This window comes from Girardinichthys multiradiatus, chromosome 8 (assembly GCF_021462225.1).
Source record: "Girardinichthys multiradiatus isolate DD_20200921_A chromosome 8, DD_fGirMul_XY1, whole genome shotgun sequence".
Classification (NCBI taxonomy): domain Eukaryota; kingdom Metazoa; phylum Chordata; class Actinopteri; order Cyprinodontiformes; family Goodeidae; genus Girardinichthys; species Girardinichthys multiradiatus.
The window spans coordinates 38035819-38063154 of NC_061801.1; the positions used below are offsets into that span (position 1 = coordinate 38035819).

The 27336-nt window shown below is 42.1% G+C and overlaps 1 protein-coding gene across 3 annotated transcripts; it reads left to right on the forward strand.

Annotated features, from left to right (window-relative positions):
* The first annotated feature begins 961 nt into the window (after window positions 1-961).
* On the forward strand, window positions 962-27134 carry tmc2a (transmembrane channel-like 2a). Of its 3 annotated transcripts, XM_047373517.1 has the most exons (21): window positions 962-1610; window positions 1775-2149; window positions 2900-2938; window positions 3034-3481; window positions 5931-6086; window positions 7881-7971; window positions 8067-8148; window positions 8242-8348; window positions 8446-8544; window positions 10481-10623; window positions 10745-10892; window positions 11006-11194; window positions 11440-11619; window positions 13302-13460; window positions 13677-13805; window positions 16119-16186; window positions 20944-21183; window positions 21264-21389; window positions 22089-22167; window positions 23389-23506; window positions 25318-27134. In XM_047373517.1, the coding sequence occupies exons 2-21, from the start codon at window positions 2119-2121 to the stop codon at window positions 25524-25526; spliced, it is 2841 nt and encodes a 946-aa protein (XP_047229473.1). In that variant the 5' UTR covers window positions 962-1610; window positions 1775-2118; the 3' UTR covers window positions 25527-27134. The 3 variants fall into 3 exon arrangements, with proteins under 3 accessions (XP_047229473.1, XP_047229472.1, XP_047229474.1); XM_047373516.1 differs by having other exon boundaries at window positions 962-2149; XM_047373518.1 differs by having other exon boundaries at window positions 962-2149; window positions 8485-8544.
* The last annotated feature ends 202 nt before the right edge of the window (window positions 27135-27336 follow it).

Consider the following 27336-nt stretch of genomic DNA (forward strand, 5'->3'; position numbering starts at 1 on the left):
GTGGAGGAAAACGTTTCCTGACTCGTTCCTCCAAAACACCCCAATGTGGCTCAATAATATTTAGATCTGGTGACTGTGCAGGCCATGGGAGATGTTCAACTTCACTTTCATGTTCATCAAACCAATCTTTCACCAGTCTTGCTGTGTATATTGGTGCATTGTCATCCTGATACACGACACCGCCTTCAGGATACAATGTTTGAACCATTGGATGCACATGGTCCTCAAGAATGGTTTGGTAGTCCTTGGCAGTGACGCGCCCATCTAGCACAAGTATTGGGCCAAGGGAATGCCATGATATGGCAGCCCAAACCATCACTGATCCACCCCCATGCTTCACTCTGGGCATGCAACAGTCTGGGTGGTACGCTTCTTTGGGGCTTCTCCTCACCGTAACTCTCCCAGATGTGGGGAAAACAGTAAAGGTGGACTCATCAGAGAACAATTCATGTTTCACATTGTCCACAGCCCAAGATTTGCGCTCCTTGCACCATTGAAACCGACGTTTGGCATTGGCACGAGTGACCAAAGGTTTGGCTATAGCAGCCCGGCCGTGTATATTGACCCTGTGGAGCTCCTGACGGACAGTTCTGGTGGAAACAGGAGAGTTGAGGTGCACATTTAATTCTGCCGTGATTTGGGCAGCCGTGGTTTTATGTTTTTTGGACACAATCCGGGTTAGCACCTGAACATCCCTTTCAGACAGCTTCCTCTTGCGTCCACAGTTAATCCTGTTGGATGTGGTTCGTCCTTCTTGGTGGTATGCTGACATTACCCTGGATACCGTGGCTCTTGATACATCACAAAGACTTGCTGTCTTGGTCACAGATGCGCCAGCAAGACGTGCACCAACAATTTGTCCTCTTTTGAACTCTGGTATGTCACCCATAATGTTGTGTGCATTTCAATATTTTGAGCAAAACTGTGCTCTTACCCTGCTAATTGAACCTTCACACTCTGCTCTTACTGGTGCAATGTGCAATCAATGATGACTGGTTACCAGGCTGGTCCAATTTAGCCATGAAACCTCCCACACTAAAATGACAGGAGTTTCAGTTTCATTGTCCAACCCTTGTATGTTATATTTATGCATTACGTTTTGTTGGTCCATCACTTAAAACCACCTAGATCAATATTATATTTAAAGGGGTTTCATAATATTCAAAACTAACCCAATGATTTTTTTATACTCCTTGGGTGAATTCAACTGTGAAATTTTGCATTTTGATATATTCTGCATCTCTGTCACTAATCTCTGTGTTATTTATTCTGCCTTTGAGTTACTGTTCAGATTCTAAGTGCTTTTGTTTCTTTGTTACTCCACCTTCTATAAAATTCCTTCATTACTGAAGTTGAGCCGCGTTCAAATATTAATGCAGCAGGAGTAAAAACGTGTTACCAGCTCTCATGCTTTGTGAATTTTCCCTGAACTAATATCTGATCTGCCACCTGTCACCTTCTCACCAACCTCTCACCAACTAAGGTGTCAACAGGTCACCTGCGAGAACAGCCGACTGTGTAATTGAATCATGAAAAAGATGAGCTCTGTGGTCATTGTTAATGAGGCTTGGAGGTGTTCTGCAGCTCGTTTTGCAGCTCTGCACTCTCAGGTCTGTCACCATCCTCTTCAGGTTTGGCTGATTCTTTGTCATGTTTTCTACAAACAGCATCAACACCAAAGAAAATATGTCAGATGCACAGCCAAGTTTGCATATTTACAGCTCGCTAAACAAGCTTCTCACAAAGAAACCTAAACCTTCATTAAATCTTTAAGACGTCTGCAGCTCTGCTGGGAGGCTCTCAGATAACAGGACAAGTGAGAGTGTTTCTGGGTCTCTGCTACCAATGAAACCACAATCATCTGACAGCCTACACCCAATGTTCTGGGAATCATCACCTCCATGTAAAAACCATGATACCCCCCGCCCCCACAAGTCACAAAGCGACACAGCTTTTGTCTTACCTGCACCTTGCCAGCAACACCTGTTATCACCTGCAGCCGTCGCCATGGCAACAGAACCGTTGGACACCTGAGTTGAGTGCTGGCGAAGAGCCGAGGCAGAGCAGACGGAGGGTACGGAGAGGGACAGGCTGTTTTTTTGTGTGTGTTTCTCCACCATGCCGAGAAGAAGCACTGCTGCAGAAGAAGGTGAGCTGCACGTTTCTGTTGCAACATGAGGTTAGTTTTCCAAGCTGCAGGAAGATTTCAGAAATGTGCGTTCAGATTACTCAGACATGATTGTTTTTAAGTGGACAACAGAAAGCACTGCATCACCACCAGTCTGGTTTTTGTCTCTACTGGTCTACCAGTTGCTGCTCTGCTCAGATCCAGGAGTTGAATGTTGTCATTCCTTAAGAAAATAAGTTATAGTTTGTTGGTAACTTATTCTGTGATTTGGATGAAAGTCTTGCCAGCATCTCTACGAGGCTTTCTGGTCCGTGGAAGCTTCAGTCATTTAGTTTTCTCGTCACAAAACTGTAAAGACAAACAAAAAACAAGTGGTTGCTTTATTTTTAAGATGGAAATTGCAGAACTGGAAACAATTTTAATAATTTGTTTCTCTTTCTGTGTTTATTTGTCCCATTTAAATCTTTCAGATCACTAAACTGATTTTAATATCAGACAAAGAAAATCTGAGTAGATATTATAAAATAAGCAGTTTTCAAATGATAATTTCATTTATTATGTAAAAAAAAAGGTATCCAAACCGGTGACTGCACCTCATTAAATTGTGAATTTACTGAGAGTTCAATTTTAAATAGAATCTGTCTGACAACATGAAGTAGGTTAGAAGAGCTGAAAAATTTCAGTGAGACAAAAACAGAAAATGTTTGTGAATTGAAGTGGAATTAAACTGGTCGTCTTTTTAATTCTCTTTTCATCCACGGTCTTCCTCAGTTGGAATAGAGATAGATGAAGATGTGAGCGACAGCGATGGTAAGTGAATACAACTTAAATTTACTCAAACTTTAAATGTTAAAACAAAGACTCAGGATTTCAAATACTGTGATTGATCTGATTTAACATGTTAGATGGGGGCAACAGGAGGAGAGCAAACAGGAAGCAGGCAGGTGGCCGAGGAAGAGGAGGAGGAGGTGCAAAAGGAAGAGGCAGAGGCAAAAAGGCAGACAGCGACGAGGAGGATGAAGAGGATGAGGCTCCAAGAGGACGAGCAAGAGGTGCAAACAGGAGGAGGCCTGCCAATAAACGGGGCGGTGGTAAAAACAACGATGATGACAGCGAAGACGAGGCTCCCAAGAAGAAGAGAGGAGGAGCAGCAAACCGGAAGAAAGGTGGCAAAGCCCAAGAAAGTGAGGAGGACGACAGTGATGATGAGAAAGGAAAGAAGGGAAAGAAAGGAGGAAAGAAAGGGGGGAAGGAGGAGGACAATGGGAAGGGTAAGAAAGGTGACGTCAAAGGAAAGGACAAAGGGAAAGACAAGGATGATGACAGGAAGAAGAAGAAGAAGAAGGATGACAGGTAGGCCAGAGAAAGAAAAACAGAGAGCAGCTAACTAGGTTTCTATTTTCTGCATAAAAATCTCCATAAACCTATAACACCAAACATTTGATTATTATATATTATATTATATTATATTGTATTATATTATATATTGAATATTGTACACTTTATGGTGCTTGTCAAAAAATTAGAATATCATGAAAAAATTGATTTATTTCAGTAATTCCATTCAAAAAGTGAAACTTGCATATTATATTCATTCATTACACACAAACTGATATATTTCAAATGTTTCTTTCTTTTAATTTCGATGATAATAACTGACGGCTAATGAAAACCCCAAATTCAGTATCTCAGAAAATTTAAATATTGTGAAAAGGTTTAATATTGAAGACACCTGGTGCCACAATCTAATCAGCTAAGGAACTCAAAAGACCTGCAAAAGGTTTTAAATCATCTCTCAGTCTAGTTCTGTAGGCGACACAATCATGGGGAAGACTGCTGACCTGACAGTTGTCCAACAGATGACTATTGGCACTTTGCACAAGGAGGGCAAGACACAAAAGGTCATTGCTAAAGAGGCTGGCTGTTCACAGAGCTCTGAGTCCAAGCACATTAATAGAGAGGCGAAGGGAAGGAAAAGATGTGGTAGAAAAAAAGTGTACAAACAATAGGGATAACCGCAAGCTGGAGAGGATTGTGAAAGAAAACCCAGTCAAAAATGTGGGGGAGATTCATAAAGAGTGGACTGCAGCTGGAGTCAGTGCTTCCAGAACCACCACGCCCAGACATAGGCAAGACATGGGTGTCAGTCGTCGCATTCCCTGTGTCAAGCCACTCTTGAACAAGAGACGGCGTTAGAAGCGTCTTGCCTGGGCTGAAGACAAAAAGGACTGGGCTGCTGCTGAGTGGTCCAAAGTTACATTCTCTGATAAAAGTAAATTTTGCATTTCCTTTGGAAATCAAGGTCCCAGAGTCTGCAGGAAGAGAATCCACGTTGCTTGAGGTCCACTGTAAAGTTTCCACAGTCAGTGATGGTTTGGGGTGCCATGTCATCTGCTGGTGTTGGTCCACTGTGTTTTCTGAGGTTCAAGGTCAACGCAGCCGTCTACCATGAAGTTTTAGAGCACTTCATGTTTCCTGCTGCTGACTAACCTAATGGAGATGCAGATTTCATTTTCCAACAGGACTTGGCACCTGCACACAGGGCTGAAGCTACCAGTACCTGGTTTAAGGACCAGGTATCCCTGTTCTCAATTGGCCAGCAAACTTGCCTGACTTTAACCCCATAGAAAATGTATGGGTTTTGTGAAGAGGAAGATGCAATACCCCAGATCCAATAATTCAGAAGAACTCAAGGCCACTATCAGAGCAACCTGGGCTCTCATAATACCCGAGCAGCGCCACAGACTGATCGAATCCATGCTACGCCGCATTGCTGCAGTAATCCAGGCAAAAGGAGCCCCAACTAAGTATTGAGTGCTGTACATGCTCATACTTTTCATGTTCATACTTTTCAGTTGGCCAACATTTATAAAAATCCTTTTTTGTATTGATTTTAAGTAATATTCTAATTTTCTGAGATACTGAATTTGGGGTTTTCATTAGTTGTCAGTTATAATCCTCAAAATTAAAAGAAAGAAACATTTGAAATATATCAGTCTGTGTGTAATGAATGAATATTATATACAAGTTTCACTTGTTGAATGGAATTACTGAAATAAATCACATTTTTCATAATATTCTAATTTAATGATCTGCACCTGTATATGACAGTATCAAATCCCATACTCTTCTGCCATCTGCTGGAGGATCTAAGTATTACCTGTGGTCAATGCCGGCTGCGTGCACCTTCTAAAGTAATTTTTTTTTAAATACTTACAGGAAGTTAATTGTTATAAAAAACGTCAGTCAGTCAGTCATTTTCTACCGCTTATTCCATAGTGGGTCACGGGGAAGCTGGTGCCTATCTCCAGCAGTCTATGGGTGAGAGGCGGGGTACACCCTGGACAGGTCGCCAGTCCATCACAGGGCAACACACAAACAACCAAGCACACACTCATTCATACACTTAAGGGCAATTTAGAGACCAATTAACCTGACAGGCATGCAATATAAAAAACGTCACTTGTCAAAATGAGACTTTAAGAGATATTAAACCATCAAAAACTTATTTATTATTATTTTAATCGAAAGCCTGTTGTAAATCACTTCTGATATGTTGCTAAATGTGCCTGTGTGTGTGTGTGTGTGTGTGTGTGTGTGATAAGTTTATCAATATATCTTTGTAATAAAGCAAAGCTCAGGTGCCAATACGTTAAAGTTTGACTTTCTACTTTATCCAGTTCTAGGTAGTAGACTTATACTGTTTCTTCAAGATCATTTTGAGAGCACTATTAAGATAATACACATTTAACTGGAAATGCAATGCTCTAAATACTCCACATCTGCCCCCTTTTTCCTCCAGCTCATCGGATTCCAACTCAAACTCAGACGAGGAGGAAGAGTCCATGTCAGAGGGGGAGATGGCCCGGTTGATGGAGGAGGTGGAGGAGAAGAAGAAACTGATCGCCAACATCAGGACCAAGCCTTGGAGGATGAAGCGGAGGCTCACTCTCTTGAAGTAATGGAATAAAATGCACAGATTCTAGTATGTTTCTGTCTAGAGATCAAGAGTGGAAACATTCAACGGAGCTAAAAGGAATTTTATTATTATTTTTTTACTTTTTCTATTATAAATCTTGCCATTTAATGTGTGATGCTACATTTTTGTTAATTTACAGTTTTTCTTACTTCTTACTGTGGAAGAGATGGACATTATATTTAAAAGGACATTGATTAGTACCTGATTTTCCAAGTACATTGCAATAAAACAGTATAGTACTTAGGTGGACCGTATGATGATTTGAAAACCTTCACTTCCAAGTTACCTCCACCTTAAAGTAGGTTCAGACAAACAGTATAAGGTTACATTCAAATTTTGATATTGCAAATTGTTATTCTGTCTGTAAGTCTTAGCATGACTTAATAGATACTTTGGAATAAAAATATTTAGCTAAATGAAAGAACTAAGAATATTCTGAAGTACTTGGCATAAAAACGTGGTAGTACTATATTTCCTCTTTATCCGGGACCGGGCCGCAGGGGCAGTAGACTTAGTAGAGATGCCCAGACGTCCCTCTCCCCAGACACCTCCTCCATCTCCACCAGGGGGAGCCCAAGGCGTTCCCAGGGCAGCCGAGAGACATTGTCCCTCCAGCGTGTCCTGGACCGTGTCCTGGACCTCCTCCCAGTGGGACATGCCTGGAACACCTCCCAGGGGAGGCGTCCAGGAGGCATCCGATATAGATGTCCGAGGAACCTCAACTGACTCTTCTCGATGTGGAGGAGCAGCGGCTCTACTCCGAGCCCCTGCTGGATGACCGAGCTCCTCACCCTATCTTTAAGAGAGTGTCCGGCCTCCCTGCGGAGGAAGCTCATTTCAGCCGCTTGTATCCGGGATCTCGTTCTTTCGGTCACAACCCAAAGTTCATGCCCATAGGTGAGGGTAGGAACAAAGACTGACCAGTAAATCGAGAGCTTCTCTTTTGGCTCAGCTCTCTCTTCACCACAGCGGACCGGCACAGTGTCCTCATTACTTCTGCAGCCGCACCGATCCGTCTGTCGATATCCCGCTCCATTCTCCCCTCACTCGTGAACAAGACCCCAAGATACTTAAACTCCTCCACTTGAGGCAGGAACTCCCCTCCAACCTGAAGAGGACAAGCCAGTGGGCCCACCACCTGCAGGTGGAACCATGAGGGACCTGTGTAAAAAAGATCGGGCAGCGGACAAAGGTGGAGATCTTGACGACCCAATCTCCGGATGCCTAAACTGGCAGCGGCTCTAATATAACAAACTAAATACGTTTATCCAAAACTACATCATTTAAATTCCTAAAACAGAAACATAACCTTGAAAATACTCTATAATAAGTGTAAGGAAAATAATTATTTCTGCAATGATGATGTTACAGTGTTTTGTTGTTTATCATTAATGTTTCTTATGAAAATGTAACATGACCCATAAAACTTGCACAAGTGCATAAAAGTTTGGTCTTTTTTCAAAGAAATGTCTGAAATTTGCTTTATTGCATTTTGCTGTTTTAGCTTTTTTTTTTTATTTCCATTTTAACAATAAGATGAGATCATGCTCCAAAATTAGGTGAAAGTAATTTCAGTTGTTTAATATTTTAGACATATTTGTCAAGAACATTTACATTCCAAAGCTATTATTTTTGAGAAAAATTGGTTTTTAAAGGATTAAAAAAAGTAGGCAAACATTTTTACCCCATTTTTCAACCCAGCAAATCTACGTAAACAACTGTATCATCTGCGTATGGTTTGATCTTGTTGAGCCTTTTTATGCTGCTCTGCAGGGAGGCTCAACAATTTGTGGATAAGTTTGAAGGAGCTCTAGGCAAAGGAAAAGGCAGGAAGTGGTATGCCTACAAAGTGATGATGACCAAGGTTTGGCTAAACAAAACCCCAACTTTTTATGTTTTTATTCCTTGCTTGAGATTTTGTTTTCAGTCTTTAAATATGCATTGTATTTTTTGTCTCAGAAATGGATTAAGTTTCAGAGAGATTTTGAAAATTTCAAAACTGCCTGCATCCCCTGGGAGAGAAAGATTAAAGAGGTGGAAAGTAAGTTTGGTTTAATAGTGTCTCTAATAAACATTGAAAGAATAAATCTGATTTGGTGGATGCCATTTTTTTAAATGTTAATGATGTCTTTAGGCCACTTTGGATCATCAGTTGCTTCTTACTTCATCTTCCTGCGCTGGATGTACGGCATGAATCTCGTCCTTTTTGGTCTCACCTTTGGACTGGTGGTCATTCCTGAGGTGAACTAGTGTATTTAGGATCACTACCCTCATGGTTAAAAAGTCATATTACACAACCAATTTGAAGAAATGAACTCACTGCATTCTAACTTTTAAGGTCCTCATGGGTCTTCCCTATGGGTCTATTCCCAGAAAGACTGTACCAAGAGCAGAGCAGGACACCGCTCAGGATTATTCAGTTCTTATGGACTTCAATGTGAGTATAGAAAGTCTCATGTAATTCTTCCTTTCCTTACATTTTCTTTCCAAGCCACAGAACGTCCTTGTAATCTTATAAAGTGGTCTTTATCAATAGTTCCTTAGGCTTGTAAAAGGTTTTTCTTTGGACTTTGGAATTTTCTTTCCGTTTGTTTTTTTTTTTTAAACCAATTTTTAGTCCAATGTGTGACAATTTTCACAGGATTTTCATGTTACTTCATTAGTTTATTTTTGACACATCTACCTTATTCCTATAACCAACTTCCAGATCAGCATTCTTACTTGTAAACAGTGTCTCAGGATGAAGGCTGGAATGGAATGAATCTTTTTAGCTTTAGGAGCCAAGGAAGAACTCAGTTCTGGCTTTCATCTAGAGGGCAATGATCAGACTCAGGGTATGGATCAAGAACTTGTTTCATGTAGAAAGCATGTAGAAGTCTTTCATTTTTATCATAGGTTCTCTTCAACTGTAAATGACAGAATCTAAAACAAAAATCCAGAAAATCACATTAATTAGCATTTTATTGCATGACATAAGTATTTGATACATCAGAAAAACTAAATATTTGGTACAGAAACCTTTGTTTGCAATTACAGATATAAGTTGTTTCCTGTAGTTCTTGACAAGGTTTGCACACCCCTCAGCAGGGATTTTGGACCACTCCTCCATACAGATCTTCTCCAGATCCTTCAGGTTTCTGAGTTGTTGCTGGGCAATACTGCCTTTCAAGCTCCCTCCGAAGATTTTTGATTGGGTTCAGGTCTGGAGACTGGCTAGGCCACTCCAGGACCTTGAGATGCTTCTTAAGGAGCCACTCCTTCGTTGCCCTGGCTGTGTGTTTCGGCTCGTTGTTATCCTGGAAGACCCAGCCATGACCAATCTTCAATGCCCTTACTGAGGGAAGGGGCTGTTGGCTAAGATCTTCTAATTTGCAGAAAAGCATCCCCAAAGAATGATGTTTCCACCTCCATGCTTCACGGTAGGGATGGTGTTCTTTGGCTTGTTCTCATCCTTCTTTTTCCTCCGAACACGGCGAGTGGAGTTTAGACCAAAAAGCTCTATTTTTGTCTCATCAGACCACATGACCTTCTCCCATTTCTCCTCTGGATCATCCAGATGGTCATTGGCAAACTTTGGACGGGCCTGTGTTATACGCCCCTGAATAGGGTGAGGGAATTGATATCAGAAAACACAGCAGCTTTTCAGGTCTCACAGTGTTTAATGAATGAGACACCTAGAGCCCAGGCTCCCCCTAGTGGTTGCCAAAACCAGATGTACCACATTCTATGTCAACTTTCAAAATAAAATGATACGGAACAGAGGGACCCACTGGTAAAGATCCTTGTTCTGAGAAACGATTATTGTTATCACAATTCCCAACAGTATAACAAGAAAATGCATTTCAACTCACGCTGTTTTTTTTGGGTTTTTTTTTCAATTTTTACACCTGGACATGCGCTGGCTTGAGCAGGGGGACCTTGCTTGGGCTGCTTAAGGAAGAACTAACTGGCCTGGGAGAGCTGGGATTCTTACTGGTTGTTAGGTGATCAAATACTCATGTCATGCAATAAATTCAAATTAATTAATTCAGAAAAATCACACAATGTGATTTTCTGGATATTTATTTTTAGATTCTGTCACTCACAGTTGAGGAGAACCTATGCTAAAAATGTAAAGACTTCTACATGGTTTGCAAGTGGGAAAACCTGCAAAATTAGCAGTGTATCAAATACTTGTTCTCCCCACTGTATGTAGGTTCTTATGAGCTTGAGTTTGCCATTAGCCCATCTGCTGTCTATCTCAGTTTGTCCCCCAACCTGAAAATAAACTCTACATTAAACATCTCTCGAGTGAAATCTGTGTTCCCTAGCCTTTCGTGCCCTCCTTCTGGGTATATTAGGACTGACAAATAAAAAACCTTTTCCATTTTTAGGGATACTGTAAATACTCTGTCCTGTTCTATGGATATTATAACGACCAAAGAGCCGTCGGCTTGCTAAAGTTCAGGCTGCCGCTGTCCTACCTCATGGTGGGGATTGGGAGCTTTGGGTACAGCCTGATGGTCGTGATCCGAACGTGAGTCTCCAAAACATCCAGCTTGGAAAGACTTCCAACATCACCTCATAATAGTAGATATTTAATGTCAATTACTGGAAAGAATATGATTATGAGGTTCTGTTTTTTGTTCTTTATTCAGAATGGCCAATAATGCTGATGTTGGTGGAGGAGATGGAGAGGAGGGTGAGTTCACCTTCGCCTGGAAGATGTTCACTAGCTGGGATTACCTAATTGGCAATGCAGAAACCGCTGACAACAAGTACGCTTCCATCACCACTAGCTTTAAGGTAGCCACAGCAGCCATACAGCTCTAAGATGATCACGTCCACTGACGTCTTTTACCTTGTCAGACACCAAGTTTAACCAGCAGCCAACAATCAAAATCTTTTGATAAGAACAGGAGTCCATTGTGGATGAGCAAGAGAACCAGAAGGACGAGAACATTCACCTGCGGAGGTTTCTCAGGGTTCTGGCCAACTTCCTGATCACCTGTAGTCTTGGTGGGAGCGGGTACCTTATCTACTTTGTGGTGAAGAGATCTCAGGAATTTGCCACCAGGGATGACCTCAGCTGGTATGAGAAGAATGAGGTAATGATGTTCAGATGCTTGCAGACAGAAATCTTAATTCGAACAAGAAGAAAGAAAGGCTGTCTCTTTTTCTCTCATTTTATAAAATATATGAGTCAGTATCTTTTTTTGGATACTGATTGTAAAGGGACTTTCTCTATTCTTCTGAAATGTATTTATGCATGTATGCGAAATAAAGACTATTTATATGCATATTCATATGTAAATATCCAGTTTCGCATCATCACTATGGTGTGTTTCACCAGTTGGAGATCGTCATGTCCCTGCTGGGTCTGGTGTGTCCTCCTCTATTTGAGACTATTGCCGAACTGGAAGACTACCATCCTCGAATCGCCCTTAAGTGGCAGCTGGGACGCATCTTCGCCCTCTTTCTAGGAAATCTCTACACCTTCCTGTTCGCCCTGTTTGATGAGGTCAACAACAAGGTATACTTTCCCTGTCCGTCTTCTGTCATTTTGCTGTTGGCTTAGGGACATCGGGCCCTGAAGTCCATTAAATCCAAGTATCTTGATCTGTTGCTGGATTTAAAGATTTAATCTCAAATCAATGGATATTGTGACGGTCCTTGCTGCACCCAGCTTGTTCCACCTGGTCCATGCTCCAACTGCGCCAGTTGCTGTGGACCGCAATCTAGACTTAACATCCTCATCACTAGTTAACATTTCATAGCTTTCATTCACTGCACACACCTTCATTAGCATGACTTATATACTAATTCACTAATATTAGCAATGTTTTAAAAATGTTCGGTGAGAAAACATCCTTTCTGATGGAACACAATTTGCGGTTACACATTGGTATGTCTTTGCAGTTGTGTTTAATAAACTACCTGCCCAATGGACCAATGGGGATTGGTATACTGGGCAAGATATGGTTCTTTTTGAGAGCTATTCGTTAATTCCGAGGTCCGTGACTGTTTCTCAGCTCTGGCAGTACCATCAATGTTTCTCTGGTCTTGTTTTTCATGGCTTTTTCTTTGAAGAACAATATGTGGACAAAGTTTTAACTGAATGCTTCACTCTACACAAATTTGGATATTACCTGGCATTGGTTGGATTGGGCACCAGTTATGTAAATCTAAAAATGGTGGCGAACCTAAGCCCTGCAATGAACTAGTGATGCCTCATCTAAGCTCCACCACCAGCATCCTCTTAGCATGTGAGTGTCAAGGTGTGGTAGTTTCTTGCAGGACCAAATGGCAAACAGGAGCTTGGGGACCACATGGTGAGTTGAAGTATTTAATGAAAAATAAAATGGCAAACTTGGCAAAAGTGAGAAACAGGACACAGAAGGATCAGGCGATGAAACTGGCATGGAACGAGCTGGCAAACAGCAGAATCCAGCAGTGACCAAAGGAAACCTGTGTGTTTAAATACAGAGGCAGGATGGAGAAAAGACCAATGAACCACTAATCACACACTGCAGGGATACGGATACCTTTTAACCATTTGGCATTATAATCAAATTAGACTTTCTTGTATTACCTTTAGGATCACATTGGACGGTGTCTCTATCTGTCTATATGTATGAGTGGATTGTACTGGTATGTATTTGATATGTTGTATATTTCTGTATCATTGGAAGTTAACTGGATATGTTTAATTCAATTCAATTGAGTTTTATTTATATAGCGCCAATTCAATACACATGTCGTCTCAAGGCACTTCACAAAGGGTTTGGGATGGTGTGGGGTTGTTGGGGAGGTTAGAGTAAACTACTGAGTGTAAAGAGTTTGGCCATTTTAGAATGGGCTATGTGAAGTGGTACTAAGTAAAATAACAAACTGATAAAATTCATCCATCTAGAGCCCACTGGTGGCCATTGTTATACTAAAAACCACAAGGATTGGGGGTACCTCTCTGTGTCAGACTGATTATAACCATTGGAAAAGACAAGGGGTCGCTACCTGTGCGACCCCTTTTCCTACCTTTATAATAGAATTATAATGGAGTGGCCACTTTGTAAATCCGTTGTTCTCACGTCTGTCTACTTCAATTCTTGACACAAGATTTTATTGTAAGTTTTTTTTATGCATTTCAAACCTTTTCTCGTCAGAGCTTCTTTAAGCAGAAACCTGGCAGCTAATTGCCTTGTTTATCCCTTTCAGCTGGAAGAGGAACAAGCCATCAAGAACGCCTCAATCTGGGCCATGAAGGAGTACTATGCCAACTACACACGTCTGCTCAACGACACCGATGCTACTCCACCTCCAATGAACCCTGCGGATGTTATCAGAGGACCCTGCTGGGAGACTGCAGTCGGCATTGTAATGGATATAACAACTGAATTATGATTGTCTCTTGTGTATCTGCTGAAAATTTGGCCACTTATAACATTCGTTTAATCCAGGAAGTCTATGCTGTTCCTGGTTTTCACGCTGAAGTACCACATGATTTTATTTGTATTAAGAGAAAAGCAAAATGCTCCACTGTTCAATATTCACCTAAAATGTAGTCTTCATGAACATATTCACTGTGCACAGGAGTTCGTGAAGCTGACCGTTTCAGACATTCAGGTGACCTACCTGACCATCCTGATCGGTGATTTCGCCCGAGCCGTTATTGTTCGTTTTCTCAACTACTGCTGGTGCTGGGACCTGGAGGCTGGATTTGTAAGTCAGTGAAAAAGCTTCGTCATATATGGGAATTGTACATAAAATATACATACAATTGTCATGTATGTGAGCTGTGCATTCAGAACTTTGAGTGTAAACCTGGCCACTAGAGGATTCAAGTAGAATAAGATAAGCCCAATGTTACTAGAAAGTTTTTGCTTTGAGTAAAAAAAAAAATCATTCATGATCTAAAACTGCAAGTAGCCTACTGAAATAATCAATAACACCAGGCAGTACAATAAATGCATTTATTTTACATGCAATTACCTCCTGAAAAATTATTACTATCTGAGGTCTGATGGCTGTTAGGTGTTAAAAACATAAGATTCACAGTTATGTAGATTTTGAGAGGGCCTTACTTTTATTTTAGGTCCAAATAATACTTGTTCTCGTCGTCTTCCGTTTATGCGGGACTGGGTCATGGGGACAGCAGTCTCAGCAGAGACACCCAGACTTCCCTGTCCCCAGACACCTTCTCCAGCTGCTCTGGGGAAAGCCCAAGGCGTTACTAGACCAGCTGAGAGACGCAGTCCCTACAGTGTGTCCTGGGCCGTGTTTTGTGCCTCCTCTCGGTGGAACGTGTCTGGACCATCTCAGCTTACTCCTCTCAGTCAGCTGAAATGTGGAGGAGCAGCGACTCTACTTCTCCCGGATGGCAGACCTCCTCACCCTGTCTCTAAGGGAGTGCCCAGCCACCCTGTGAACAAAGCTAATTTCAGCCGTCTGTATCAGGGATCTCATTCCTTCGGCCATGGTTCAAAGTTCATGGCCGTAGGAGAGGGTAGGAACGTAGACTGACCGGTAAAATTGACAGCTTCACTTTTTGGCTCAGCTCTCTCTTCACCACAACAGACCGGCTCAGCATCCCCATTACTGCGACGGCCGCACCAATCTGTCTGTCAATCTCCTGCTGCATTCTTTGCTCACACATGAACAAGACCCCAAGATACTCGAATTCCTCCACTTGGGGCAGGAACTCCCCTCCAACCTGAAGAGGACAAGACACCCTTTTCCCATCGAGAACCATAGCCTTGGACTTGGAGGTGCTGATCCTCATTCCCGCTGCTTCACACTCGGCTGCGGACCATCCCAGTACATGCTGTGGGTCTTGGCTAGAGGGAGTCAGCAGAACTACTTTATCTGTAAAAAGGAGAGAGAAAATCCACTGGTCCCCACAAAGACCTCCTCCAGCTGTTGGCTGCGCCTAGAAATCCTATCCATGAAAGTTATGAACAGGAACGGTGCATGTTGGAGCAGAGCACAGTGAATATTAAGTCGGAACAGGTCCGACTTAATGCCGGCAATGCAAACCAAATTCCTGCTCCACCTATACAGAGACCAGATAGCCCCTAATAAAGGACCCCAGACTCTGTACTTCTGGAGCGCCCCCCACAGGGCACCACAAGGGACAGGGTCGAATGCCTTCTCCAGGTCCACAAAGCACATGTGTAACGGTTGGTCAAACTCCCATGAACCCTGGAGCACCCTGTAGAGGGTGTAGAGCTGGTTCAGTGTTCCACCACTGGGAGGAAAACCACACTGCTCCTCCTGAAACCGAGGTGCGAGTATCAGTTGGACTCTCCTTTCCAACACCCAGGCATAGACCTTCCCATCCTGTCACATAAGTGTGATCCCCCTGTAGTTAGAACACCTGCTCCGGTCCTCCTTCTTGTGAAGGGGGATCACCACCCCAGTCTGCCTGTCCAGAGGCCGCCACGAGATGTTAAAGAGGCGTGTCAACCACGACAGACCCACAACTTCAAAAGACTTGAAGTACTCGGGGTGGATCTCATGCACCCCTGAAGCCTTGCCACTGTGTAGCTTCTTAACCACCTCAAGGAGTCGAGGTCTCCACGTTGGACCGCTGCCCGATCCTCTTTGCACCAGTCCCTCATGGTTCCTCCTGCAGGTTGTAGGCCCACTGTGGGATTGCCATGCATCTCTCACTAGTGCTTAGCAAGGAGTAACCGAGTCACCAGGTGCTCGTCAACAAGCCTCAACCCCAGGCCTGGCTCCTAGGTGGGGCCCCGGTTCTGCCGTACCGGGCGACATCACATGACATCACATCACTGATTTGCCACCTAGAGCCTGTTTGCCATGGGAAACCCTACCAGCACTTAAGCCCCAAACAATAAAACCTCTGGGATCATTCAAGCACTCAAACCCCTCCACCATGTTAAGGTGGCGGTTCAAGGAGGGGTCCAAATAATACTCTAAATCTAATTAATCTTACTTGGTAAATTTAGAGGCCACTCCTGATAGGTTTATTACTCTTTCAGTGGGGTCATTGCTGTGTCTGATCACTTTCAGCCATCTTACGGAGAGTTCGACATCAGTGGAAATGTTCTTGGACTGGCCTTCAACCAAGGGATGATCTGGTAAAAACTTAAGATGTACTCATTATGTTAACTCCACTGTCTGTTAATGTGCATTGGTGCTGCAGCTATGTGCATTATGATAAAGTTGGGATATACAGTCATGTTTAAAAGTTAGGACACCCTACGTCAGCCTGTGTTTTTTAACATATATGGACATGTGAATATTTAAAATGAATTTCAACAGCACAGAAAATATACAGGTAATATACTGTACTGTCGTCTTCCGCTTATCCGGGACCGGGTCGCGGGGGCAGCAGACTCAGCAGAGACACCCAGACGTCCCTCTCCCCAGACACCTCCTCCGGCGCCGCCGGGTGGAGCCCAAGGCGTTCCCAGGCCAGCCGAGAGACATAGTCCCTCCAGCGTGTCCTGGGCCGTCCCCTGGGCCTCCTCCCGGTGGGACGTGCCTGGAACACCTCCCGAGGAAGGCGTCCAGGAGGCATCCGCTATAGATGCCCGAGCCACCTCAACTGGCTCCTCGATGTGGAGGAGCAGCGACTCTACTCCAAGCCCCTCCCGGATGGCCGAGCTCCTCACCCTATCTCTAAGGGAGTGCCCAGCCACCCTACAAAAGAAGCTCATTTCAGCTGCTTGTATCCAGGATCTCGTTCTTTTGGTCATGACCCAAAGTTCATGGCCATAGGTGAGGGTAGGAATGTACACCGACCGGTAAATTGAGAGCTTCGTTTTTCGGCTCAGCTCTCTCTTCACCACAACAGACCGGCACAGCGCCCCCATTACTGCGGCAGCCGCACCGATCCATCTGTCAATCTCCCGCCCCATTCTTCCCTCACTCGTGAACAAGACCCCAATATACTTGAACTCCTCCACTTGAGGCAGGAACTCCCCTCCAACCTGAAGAGGACAAGCCACCCTTTTCCGGTCGAGTACCATGGCCTCGGACTTGGAGGAGCTGATCTTCATCCCAGCTGCTTCACACTCGGCTGTGAACCGCCACAGTGCATGCTTTAGGTCTTGGCTAGAGGGGGCCAGCAGGACCACGTCATCTGCAAAAAGAAGAGATGAAATCCACTGGTCTCCAAACTAGACCCCTCCGGCCCTTGGCTGCGTCTAGAAATGCTGTCCATAAAAATTATGAACAGGACCGGTGACAAAGGGCAGCTCTGCCGGAGTCCAACATGCACCGGGAACAGGTCCGGCTTAGTGCCGGCAATTCGGACCAAGCTCCGCTCGTACAGGGACCGGATGGCCCCTGATAAAGGGTCCCCGATTCCATACTCTTGGAGCACCCCCCACAGGGCATCACGAGGGACACAGTTGAATGCTTTCTCCGGGTCCACAAAACACATGTGAACCGGTTGGGCAAACTCCCATGAACCCTCGAGTACCCTGTAGAGGGTATAGAGCTGGTCCAGTGTTCCACGGCCAGGACGAAAACCACACTGCTCCTCCTGAAGCCGAGGTTCGACTATCGGCCGGACTCTCCTCTCCAATACCCTGGCGTAGGCCTTACCAGGGAGGCTGAGGAGTGTGATCCCCCTGTAGTTGGAACACACCCTCCGGTCACCCTTCTTATGTAGGGGGACCACCACCCCAGTCTGCCAGTCCAGAGGCACTGTCCCCGACCGCCACGCAATGTTGAAGAGGCGTGTCAACCATGACAACCCCACAGCATCCAGAGATTTGAGGTACTCAGGGCAGATCTCATCGACCCCCGAAGCCTTGCCACCGCAGAGCTTTTTGACCACCTCTGTGACTTCAGCCTGGGTGATGAAAGAGTCCAACCCCGAGTCCCCAGCTTCTGTTTCCACCAGGGAATGCGTGATGGCAAGATTGAGGAGATCCTCGAAGTACTCCTTCCACCGCCTGATAATATCCTCATTTGAGGTCAGCAGCCTCCCACCCCCACTATAAACAGTGTTGGCGAAGCACTGCTTCCCCCTCCTGAGGCGCCGGACGGTTTGCCAGAATTGCTTCGAGGCCAACCGGTAGGCCTTCTCCATGGCCTCACCAAACTCCTCCCAGGCCCGAGATGATTATTGACCTCCTGCCTAGGGTGTCCTGGTACCAAGTACACTGATGGACACCCTTATGTTTGAACATGGTGTTCATTATGGACAATCCGGGACTAGCACAGAAGTCCAATAACAAAACACCTCTCTGATTCAGATCGGGGAGGCCATTCCTCCCAATCACACGTGGACGTTGAAGTCCCCCAGCAGAATAATGGAGTCGCCGGGAGGGGCACTATCCAGCACCCTCGACAGGGACACCAAGAAGGCCGGGTACTCCGCACTACTGCTCGGCCCGTAGGCCAAAACGACAGTCAGAGGCCTATCCCCAATCCGAAGGCGCAGGGATTCGACCCTCTCATCCACTGGGGTAAACCCCAATACGAGACGGCTGAACTGGGGGGCAACAAGCAAACCCACACCAGCCCGCTGCCTCTCTCCGTGGGCCACTCCAGAGTAGAAGAGAGTCCAACCCCTCTCAAGGAGATGGGTTCCAGAGCCCACGCTGTGTGTGGATGTGAGCCCGACTATTTCTAGTCGATATCTCTCAACCTCCCACACAAGCTCAGGCTCCTTCCCCCCCAGCGAGGTGACATTCCACGTCCCTAGAGCCAGCCTAAGCATCCGGGGATCGGGCCGCTGAGGTCACCTTCGTCCGCCACCCAATCCTCTTTGCTCCGGTCCCTCACGGTTCCCCCTGCAGGTGGTGGGCCCACTGGGGGATGGCCTCGCGTCTCTCATTCGGGCTTGTCCCAGCCGGGTCCCGCGAGGAGCAACCCGGCCACCAGGCGCTCTCCGGCGAGTCCCGACCCCAGGCCTGGCTCAAGGGTGGGACCCCGGCTCCGCCGTACCGGGCGACATCACGTGCCTCGATATATTAGTCCTCATGAAGGATTCTTGAACCGCTCTTTGTCTGACCCGTCACCTAGAGCCTGTTTGCCATGGGAGACCCTACCGGGGGCATTTAAGCCCCAGACAACATAGCCTCTAGGATCATTTGAGCACTCAAACCCCTCCACCACATTAAGGTGGCGGTTCAAGGAGGTAATATACTGTATATACATAAAAAATGAAACTTGTGAGACATTACTTTTTCAAATCTTTCTGTAAAATGTACTAAAAAAAACTGAATACCGATGAGGAATAAATTATGACACCTCCACCTTTATTCCCACTTAAAATGGGGAAAAATCCCACGGAGTTGCATCACATCAGGTACATATAATGAGAACATCATTGTTCAGCATTTTGAAGACGTGTCCTGTTTGAACCTGTTACATTTAGTTTGATGACTGTTCCTGACTGTTGAAGTGAGAATGAACACCATGGTGAGGTCCAAAGAGCTGCCTGAGGCCTTCAGAAAGAGGCTGCTAATGACTTTGGGAAGGGATTTAAAGAGGTTTCAGAAGAATTTGAAATGAGCAATTTCATTATACAGAAAATAGTCTACTGATGGAGGACATTTAAAAACAACTTTCATGTGAGGTGTCCAAGGAGGAAACCTTTGCTCTCCAAAAAAAACATGACAGGTCAAACTAGAGTTTGCCAGAGAGAACGTAAACAAAAATCAGGACGTCTGGAATAATGTTCTTTGTACAGATGAGTCTAAATTGGAATTAGTTGAAAAGCAGAACAGAGGACATGTTTGCCATAAATCAAACACAACATTCCATGAATTAAACCTCTTATCACCTGTTTAGCATGGAGGTGGAAGTGCCATGGATTAATGGATGCTTTGCTGCAGCAGGACTTGACCAGCTGATCACCATAGAATCCACAATGAATTCTGCCATGTATCAGAGAGTGTTTGAGAAAAATGTGAGACCATCTGTAAACGAATTAAAACTAAAGCAGAGCTGGACCCTGCAACATGAGAATTACGCAAAACATACCAGGGACTGGCTGAAAATTAAGACGTAGAAAGTTCAGGGCTTAGTTAAAACCCATATCATGCAAGAAACTCCTCAAACATCTCACAGATGAAAGTGAAGAGTGAGGCATACTTTCAGACTGATGACTGATGTCTAATTCTGGTCGCTGGATGCAAAAAGCGTCTCCGTAAAGTTATTTTCATAAAAAAGGGTGAGACTAGCTATTAGGGAATAGGGTGTCCTAACTTTTTCATGATTCAGATAACAAAGTTTTTATTGTCTTTGTTTAATGAGAAAAGCAAGGTTAATGTATTTATTTTTCAGATATAAATAAAAAAGGATTAGACGTCACTAATTAGTTCATGGGGTGTCCTAATTTTTCACATTGCTTAAATTAATTACCTATGAAATCCATAACGTGGTACTACTAGTATAACTAGAAACAACAATGATACGTTACAAAACATTACTATGACTTATCTTTAAGTCTGATATTGATGAAATTTGTATAATTGGAATATACTGAACAAGCATGAGTTAGACTGCATTAAAAGATATGGATACATCTTATTGTATTGAACTAAAGTTGTATTTATTATTACTGTATTTAAAGGTGAATTGAAATGTCTTAAAGTGGAATGTACTAAACTCAAAAGCATGTACCTGGATTTCAATTTAAACTGTACTGGATGTATTTAGAGTAAATTGTATTGTATTGAAATGAATGAGCTAAATGAAGAAGGGCTTCAATTTCAATTCAATTTTCAATAAATAAGCTGAATGCAGTTATTGCAGATCAAACCTCAACAAGTCATAAAGTATTTTGCCCATTTTCAACTAATGTGGTGCCTCATAGAAGATCTCCACTCTGAAGATAGATTCTTACTAGGTTTTATTTGCTTCTATGTGACAGGATGGGATCATTTTATGCCCCAGGGCTCGTTGGCATCAACGTGCTTCGTCTCCTGAGCTCCATGTACTATCAGTGCTGGGCCGTGATGGCCACAAACGTCCCCCATGAGAGAGTGTTCAAGGCCTCTAAGTCCAACAACTTCTACATGGGAATTCTGCTCCTCATTCTCTTCCTGAGCCTGCTGCCAGTTGTCTACACCATCATGACCCTGCCACCTTCATTTGATTGTGGTCCTTTTAGGTAACTCACACAACCAACACTGTAACTTTATGGGCTGTGTTTTTAGATTTGAGGAAGTGCTCATCTGTGTCACCATGCAGTGGGAAGGCAAAGATGTTTGATGTGATTATGGAGACAATCAATCTGGATCTGCCAGCCTTCTTGGGGACCCTTTTCAGCTATGCAGCGAACCCTGGCCTTATCATACCAGCTGTGCTGCTCATGGTGTAAGTGTAGACAACGATTCCTTTTTAGGCCTTTTGCTCGCAATTAAAGTGTTTTAAATAGTTCTCACTGTTTATATAATCTTCTTTTGGTTATACTTTTTTGTAGCAATAGACACCTCTTAATTTTAACCTCGCACTCACAAAGACTTTCTGCTCTCCCGCCCATTTCAGTGGGCCAGCTGGATTCTCTGATTTAGCCAGAATTAACCCACAGTTTAGCTGTTAAAGCTGGTTTCTCAAAACAAATGTTTTTCTGACCTTCTAACTGTTTGTGGTAATAGATTTGATGGTATAATAGTTTCTTCTCTTGTGAACTCCATATTTAAACCAATATCAACTTCTGATTAGTTGATCAGTCCCTTGTGATGGAGAGGTAACGTTGTGTTGGGAGAGACAAAGACAGAACTAAACTCTAAGAGAATGTTTCGTCCATCAAAGCAGCAAACAGAGAACAGAAACTGTTGGAACAAAGTAAGTGGTCTTTTCACCATCCTATTGCTGATGGTCCGATACCAAAAACTGACGTATTATCCTGGTGGCACCATATCTCTGGGCTTCTTTTTTTTCACTTCCTGTTCAGTTTTAATAGGGTTTAAATCCCAGAATTTGGCTTTATATTATTATTATTATTTTTTTTTTTAGGGTTTACAACACAAACTGGATCAAAAATAGTGCTTTAACCCAATTTACCTCTTACAGGTTGGCCATTTACTATCTGAACTCAGTCTCCAAGGCCTATCAAAACTCCAACATGGAACTGAAGAAGAAAATGCAGATGGTGAGTGGAGAAATGGCATTAATTAAGATTATCTTTCTTTGAGCAGTTGCCTCTGGAATGATGTTCAAAGATCCAAAGAGGTATCTCCAAGTAGCTGTTGACATGATTAAGTCATTGGTCTTACCTTTATCTCAGGAAAACTCTGCCATTGTTTCTCATGTGTATTCTGATTCTCATCATTTCACCCCTTCGCACATTTTTTCTAGTTTTGGTTGTTCTCTACTGAACTTTTTTGGGTCCAAAATGGAAGCGTCTGCCATGGGACGTTTTATCGCGGCCATCAGCCAATTCGTACCGGCCTTAAGCACATTTAGTATCACTTTGACAATTCACCTTGAAAGTAATTTTCTAGATTCTGTTTGTAATTTACTCTGAGAAAATGTGGACTCCAATAAGTAATTAATACCAGCAGGAGGTTGGTTACACTTATTTTGGTTTGACCAAGGGTCATAATCTTTTAAATTTACGAAGCAACTGGCCCAAAGTAGAATACTAACCAAAATAAATGGAAATAGTGTATAATTCAGAGTTTTCAGAGGAAAATGTGTGACACTGGAGCATTTTAGGACTATTAATCTTTATAATTCGTGAAAATGCTTTACTACATAGAAGAGTAAACTGATATACAATGGTTAAGTACATGGTCACACAAATATTTGATTACATGTGCAAAATGGAACAAGGAAGGGATGAATCTGCAATGCCTGAGTACAAAAATGGGGTGTGATTTGGCCAAAATCCAAGATATCCATATTTCAGGGTAAAATACCTTACTTGAGATGCTGTTTACAGTTCTTTTTCCTACATGAAAATATTAAATATAAATCTCAAACTGTAGAACTGAAGTAATGTCTCTATTAATTTCTCCCAGCGCATCTGAAAAACAAAAATATTATCACAAATTTAAATTTACCAGTGATGGTACAAAATATCCAGTCCTCTGTGTGGTCGTTTCTAGAATAGTTGAAATTATTTATGACAGTCTGCAAAATCTCCTTAAAAATATTTCCAACTAGGTTCCAACAATGATTTTAACTAACTTACTTTCCAGCTGTATTGGTTGGAACTTTTATATATCTTATTTCATCAGTCACAATCTGACCAATAAAATCTGATTATATGTCACTGATGTATGTCCCAAAGTTGTCTCCTGTTTTGCCTTTTCATTGTTGGTTAGACTTTTAACATCCTTCATGCTTCCTTCCATCTTTCTGAATCCAGGCTCGTGATGAAGAGAAGAATCGAAGAAATAACACAGACAGCACCAACCAGGTCATGAAAGACCTGGAGGACCTGCTGCCCAACCGATCCCTCATTCCCCCTGCTCCACCGGAGCCCGGTCAGTCATATCCAGAACAACTGGGCTGATAAAAAGGAATCTTATTAAGTAAACATTTGCTAAAGATGAATGCCTGATAGAAATAATAGTTATCTCTGTCTACCCAATAATATCTAATGATTTTAATATATATTTAAACAATAGTTAAAGCTTAGGTACATATGAAGCAAGCAGTGCTAGATAAACATTACTCGTTTTTAGCGATTTAACAAAATATTAGCATTAGCAAGTGGCTAATAGTTTATTAGCAATTAGCATTTAATTTTTACCTTGCTCATTTCAAACTAAAAATGAACAACTTTTTATTTGTATTCTAGCTAATAAACAAAATATGATTAATTACCGTCAACAAACTGTCACATGTTATTGTTAGCTATTTAGTTAAATTATCACTGGCTAACAATTCTTTAGCAAATATAACCATATTTGTTCTTGACTCATTTTAAAATGTTATCTTATTATGAGCTAATAAACAAAATAACAACAGGCACTCAGAATTAAGTCAAGATTAAATGGTCATTAGCTAATTGACCTATAGGCTAGCTACTAAAAGACTGTGTTCATATGTTCCTCATAAGCTAACTGTTTATTTTACCTGATCTGCTCAGTTCTTTTATTTACTGATTAAACAAAATCTGTGGTTAATTGGAAAAATGTGAAAAGGACATGGATCAAGGGTAACTCACCAAGTATCTTACCACTAACTATTTACCAAAATGTGATCAGAAAAATATCAACTTGCAATATTTTTGGTGTTTTGTTTCGTATTTACTGATTAATGTCAGATCATTATGCACTCATGAGCTCATTTTAAAACATCAATAGAAGATCGTACCTAGTAGGTTAATTAGTTTACTATTTAACTACTTGTAGCTAACAGTTGTTTAGCAAGTTTTCATTGATTTGTTACTCACTTTTTATTGACTATTTACCAAATGTAAATATGAGATCATCAAAAGGTTGAGGTTATCTGATCATTATCTATCGCACGCTAACTATGAAATATGAGTCAGCTTTAGCTAGCTGCTCATTAGCAAATAGTCCTGGAGGTGTTTCTCGCTGTTTTGAGTCTGTTAGGTAATTATGAGCTAATCACAAAATTGACCACCAGCAGATGGTCAGAGTTATGCTCTGAGTTGGAAAGTATTTGCCCCTAACAGATTTCTTCTTTTCTGGCTTGTTTGTTCGCTTAAATGTTTCAGATCATCAAAAAGATTTTTTTCACCAGACAAAGATAACCTGAGAAAATACAAAAGGGAGTTTTCAAATGATGATTTAATGTATTAAGGGTAAAAAGCTGTCCAAACCCATCTAGCTCTATGTATAAAGCTATTTGCCAAAAACATCATGTCACTAAATTGCTACTTATGGCTAACAGTTCATTAGCAGGTTGTACCTGATTTGTTTTTTGTCATTTTTTACTGAACTGGCAAAAATAATAACCTTATTTTAGGCTAATTTAACAATGTGAATAGGAGGTCATCAAAATGTTACCTGATCATTATATAATCACAATCAAGCTACCTGCCAAAATGTAAGGCCCTGTTTACACAACAATCCACTGAAAAACAGATTTTTTTCCCCATTTCTGTTAACACATCTACATGAGAAAGTTTTAATTACAATCTCCCCCCAACTTGGGTAATGATTCAATAGCAAACTTGGATGATTTTCTCCACAGTCTTCTTTAAAACACATTTCTTAGCCCTGGATGCACAATTTTGGCAATGTTTGGTATCCCACTATAATGTTGTGGTTGTCAAGCTTTTAAAGTTTTAACAAAAACATTCCTGTCCATTTCTCTAAAACAGAAAAACCTCCAGAGCCAGAGGCAAAGCCCACTAAGACAAAGCCTGGTTCAGCTGGAAAAGGAGTGAACTTACAGAAGGATGTGGCTCTAGCGTCTTCCAACCCAAACATACGAGGGCCAGTAGACCGGCCTCCAGGACCAAGAGGACCTGGGCCAGGTCCGGGTGCTGGAAGGGGTCGGGGCCGAGGGAGAGGACCCCCTCCCAGATAATGTTATGAGGGAAAAACTGGTTTTCTCAAAAAGAAACAAATTAGTTAAAGTAAATATGTATAAACCCATTTAGTATTTCTTCGCTTAAGATTTTTCCAAAAAGCTTATCTCACGTTTAGAAATATGTGTGTAAATATGTCACACCCACTGTTGTAACCATTTTATTAACCCCATGAATCCTAAATTTATTACGTAAAATATTGTACATTAATTGAAATAAGAAGTTATTTGTCCTCAAATTTTGTTAATAAGTGTTATCACCTTGCATGAAGATTGACTTAAAAACATAAGAGTCTTTTGTCTTTTATAATTTGTGATGTTTGTACTTTTCAGGTCTCATGTAAAGATGTGAATGTAGTTACAGTGGAGAAAATAGGTTGACTAAAGCATGTCTGCTTTTGTTTATAAATACATTTTTAATGGGCCTATTGACATGAAACAACCAGACATGGACTTCAACCCCTGTAACCCACACATTCATAATTGATTGATTTTTTTGATTTGATAGTTTATGTTGAACTCGGTGGGGAAAAATGTAAAAATAATAACAGAAATATATTGTACAATATACAGTATGTAGTACAACAATTAAGTGGAATGGTGGGGGGGAAGTATTGAACAAAGAAAATAAATTAAACATGCTAGCTAAAATGTATTTAATATCGGTACTTAGTATTTATTTAATTCTTGGTATACATGCTCTGATCTTTAGTTAGTTCTGACCAGACTATATTTTCCCTATATTTTATTGACGTGCAGCCAGTTCCTCCTTTGTCTCGCCAGTTTACAAATATTTTCACAAAAGTCTTGAATCTCTCCCATGGATGCCATTTTAGCCCAGTCTCTTTCTTACAGTTGAATCAGTAACACAGACCTTAACTGATGTAAGTCAGGACTTCAGTGCTTGAGATGTTGTTCTCATTTCTTTTGTAACCTTCTGGATGTGTTCTTGAATTTGTTTAGATCAGGGCATGAAGTGTTGTTTTTTTGAGATCTTTTAGCCTACTTTATGTTGTCAGTCAAGTTCTATTTAAGTGATGTCCTAATTCTACAGGTCACTGGGTATAGCTAACTTAGCTTTTAAAAGAAATGTGTACAGACACTGTTCATTCATAGTTTAACAAGGAGTGTAGGTATCTTTTACATATAGTACCAGGGTGGCTGTCTAAATATTTTACAGCAAACTTTAAATGAGCTTCAACATGTTTTTCTTCAGCAGTGGAGTTGTGTGCTGTAAGTGTTCATAAAGGCTGTTAAGTGCTTCTTTTTATAGAAAAACTATGTCTGTGCACAGTGCTAGTGGTGTAGGGGGTTAGGTGTGTAACCCATATACAGAGCAGAAGTCCTTGATCTGGCTGTCCTGGGTTCGAGTCCAGGCCCCGACAATATTTCCCGCATGTCTCTCCCCATTTCCTGCCTAATTACTATGGAAAAATAAAGGCCACTAGTGCTGCAAAAAAAGAAATATGCCTGCTAACTCCAAGTGTTTCTGAAGCTCTATGTGAGTGGTCCTTTTTAAAGACTTTCACTATTGTTAGGCAACCTCTTGCAAAATGTTCATATTTGTTCTTTGCTATTTATGATTTGTGAATAAACACTGTCAGCTTATCTGTGTTTCTGCTTAGTTACTCAGTGACTAGCCCAATTACTATAGGCAAAATAAGTCAAATACAATGTATTTTTCTACATCTTATCTTTTCAAACACTACAGCAACACATTAACAAATAAAGACTGTACAGTACTCAGTGTGGAGTGGATTTAATGGGATTTTTTTATTTCTCTATCCGTTTATTTTTGTTCCACGTGTCC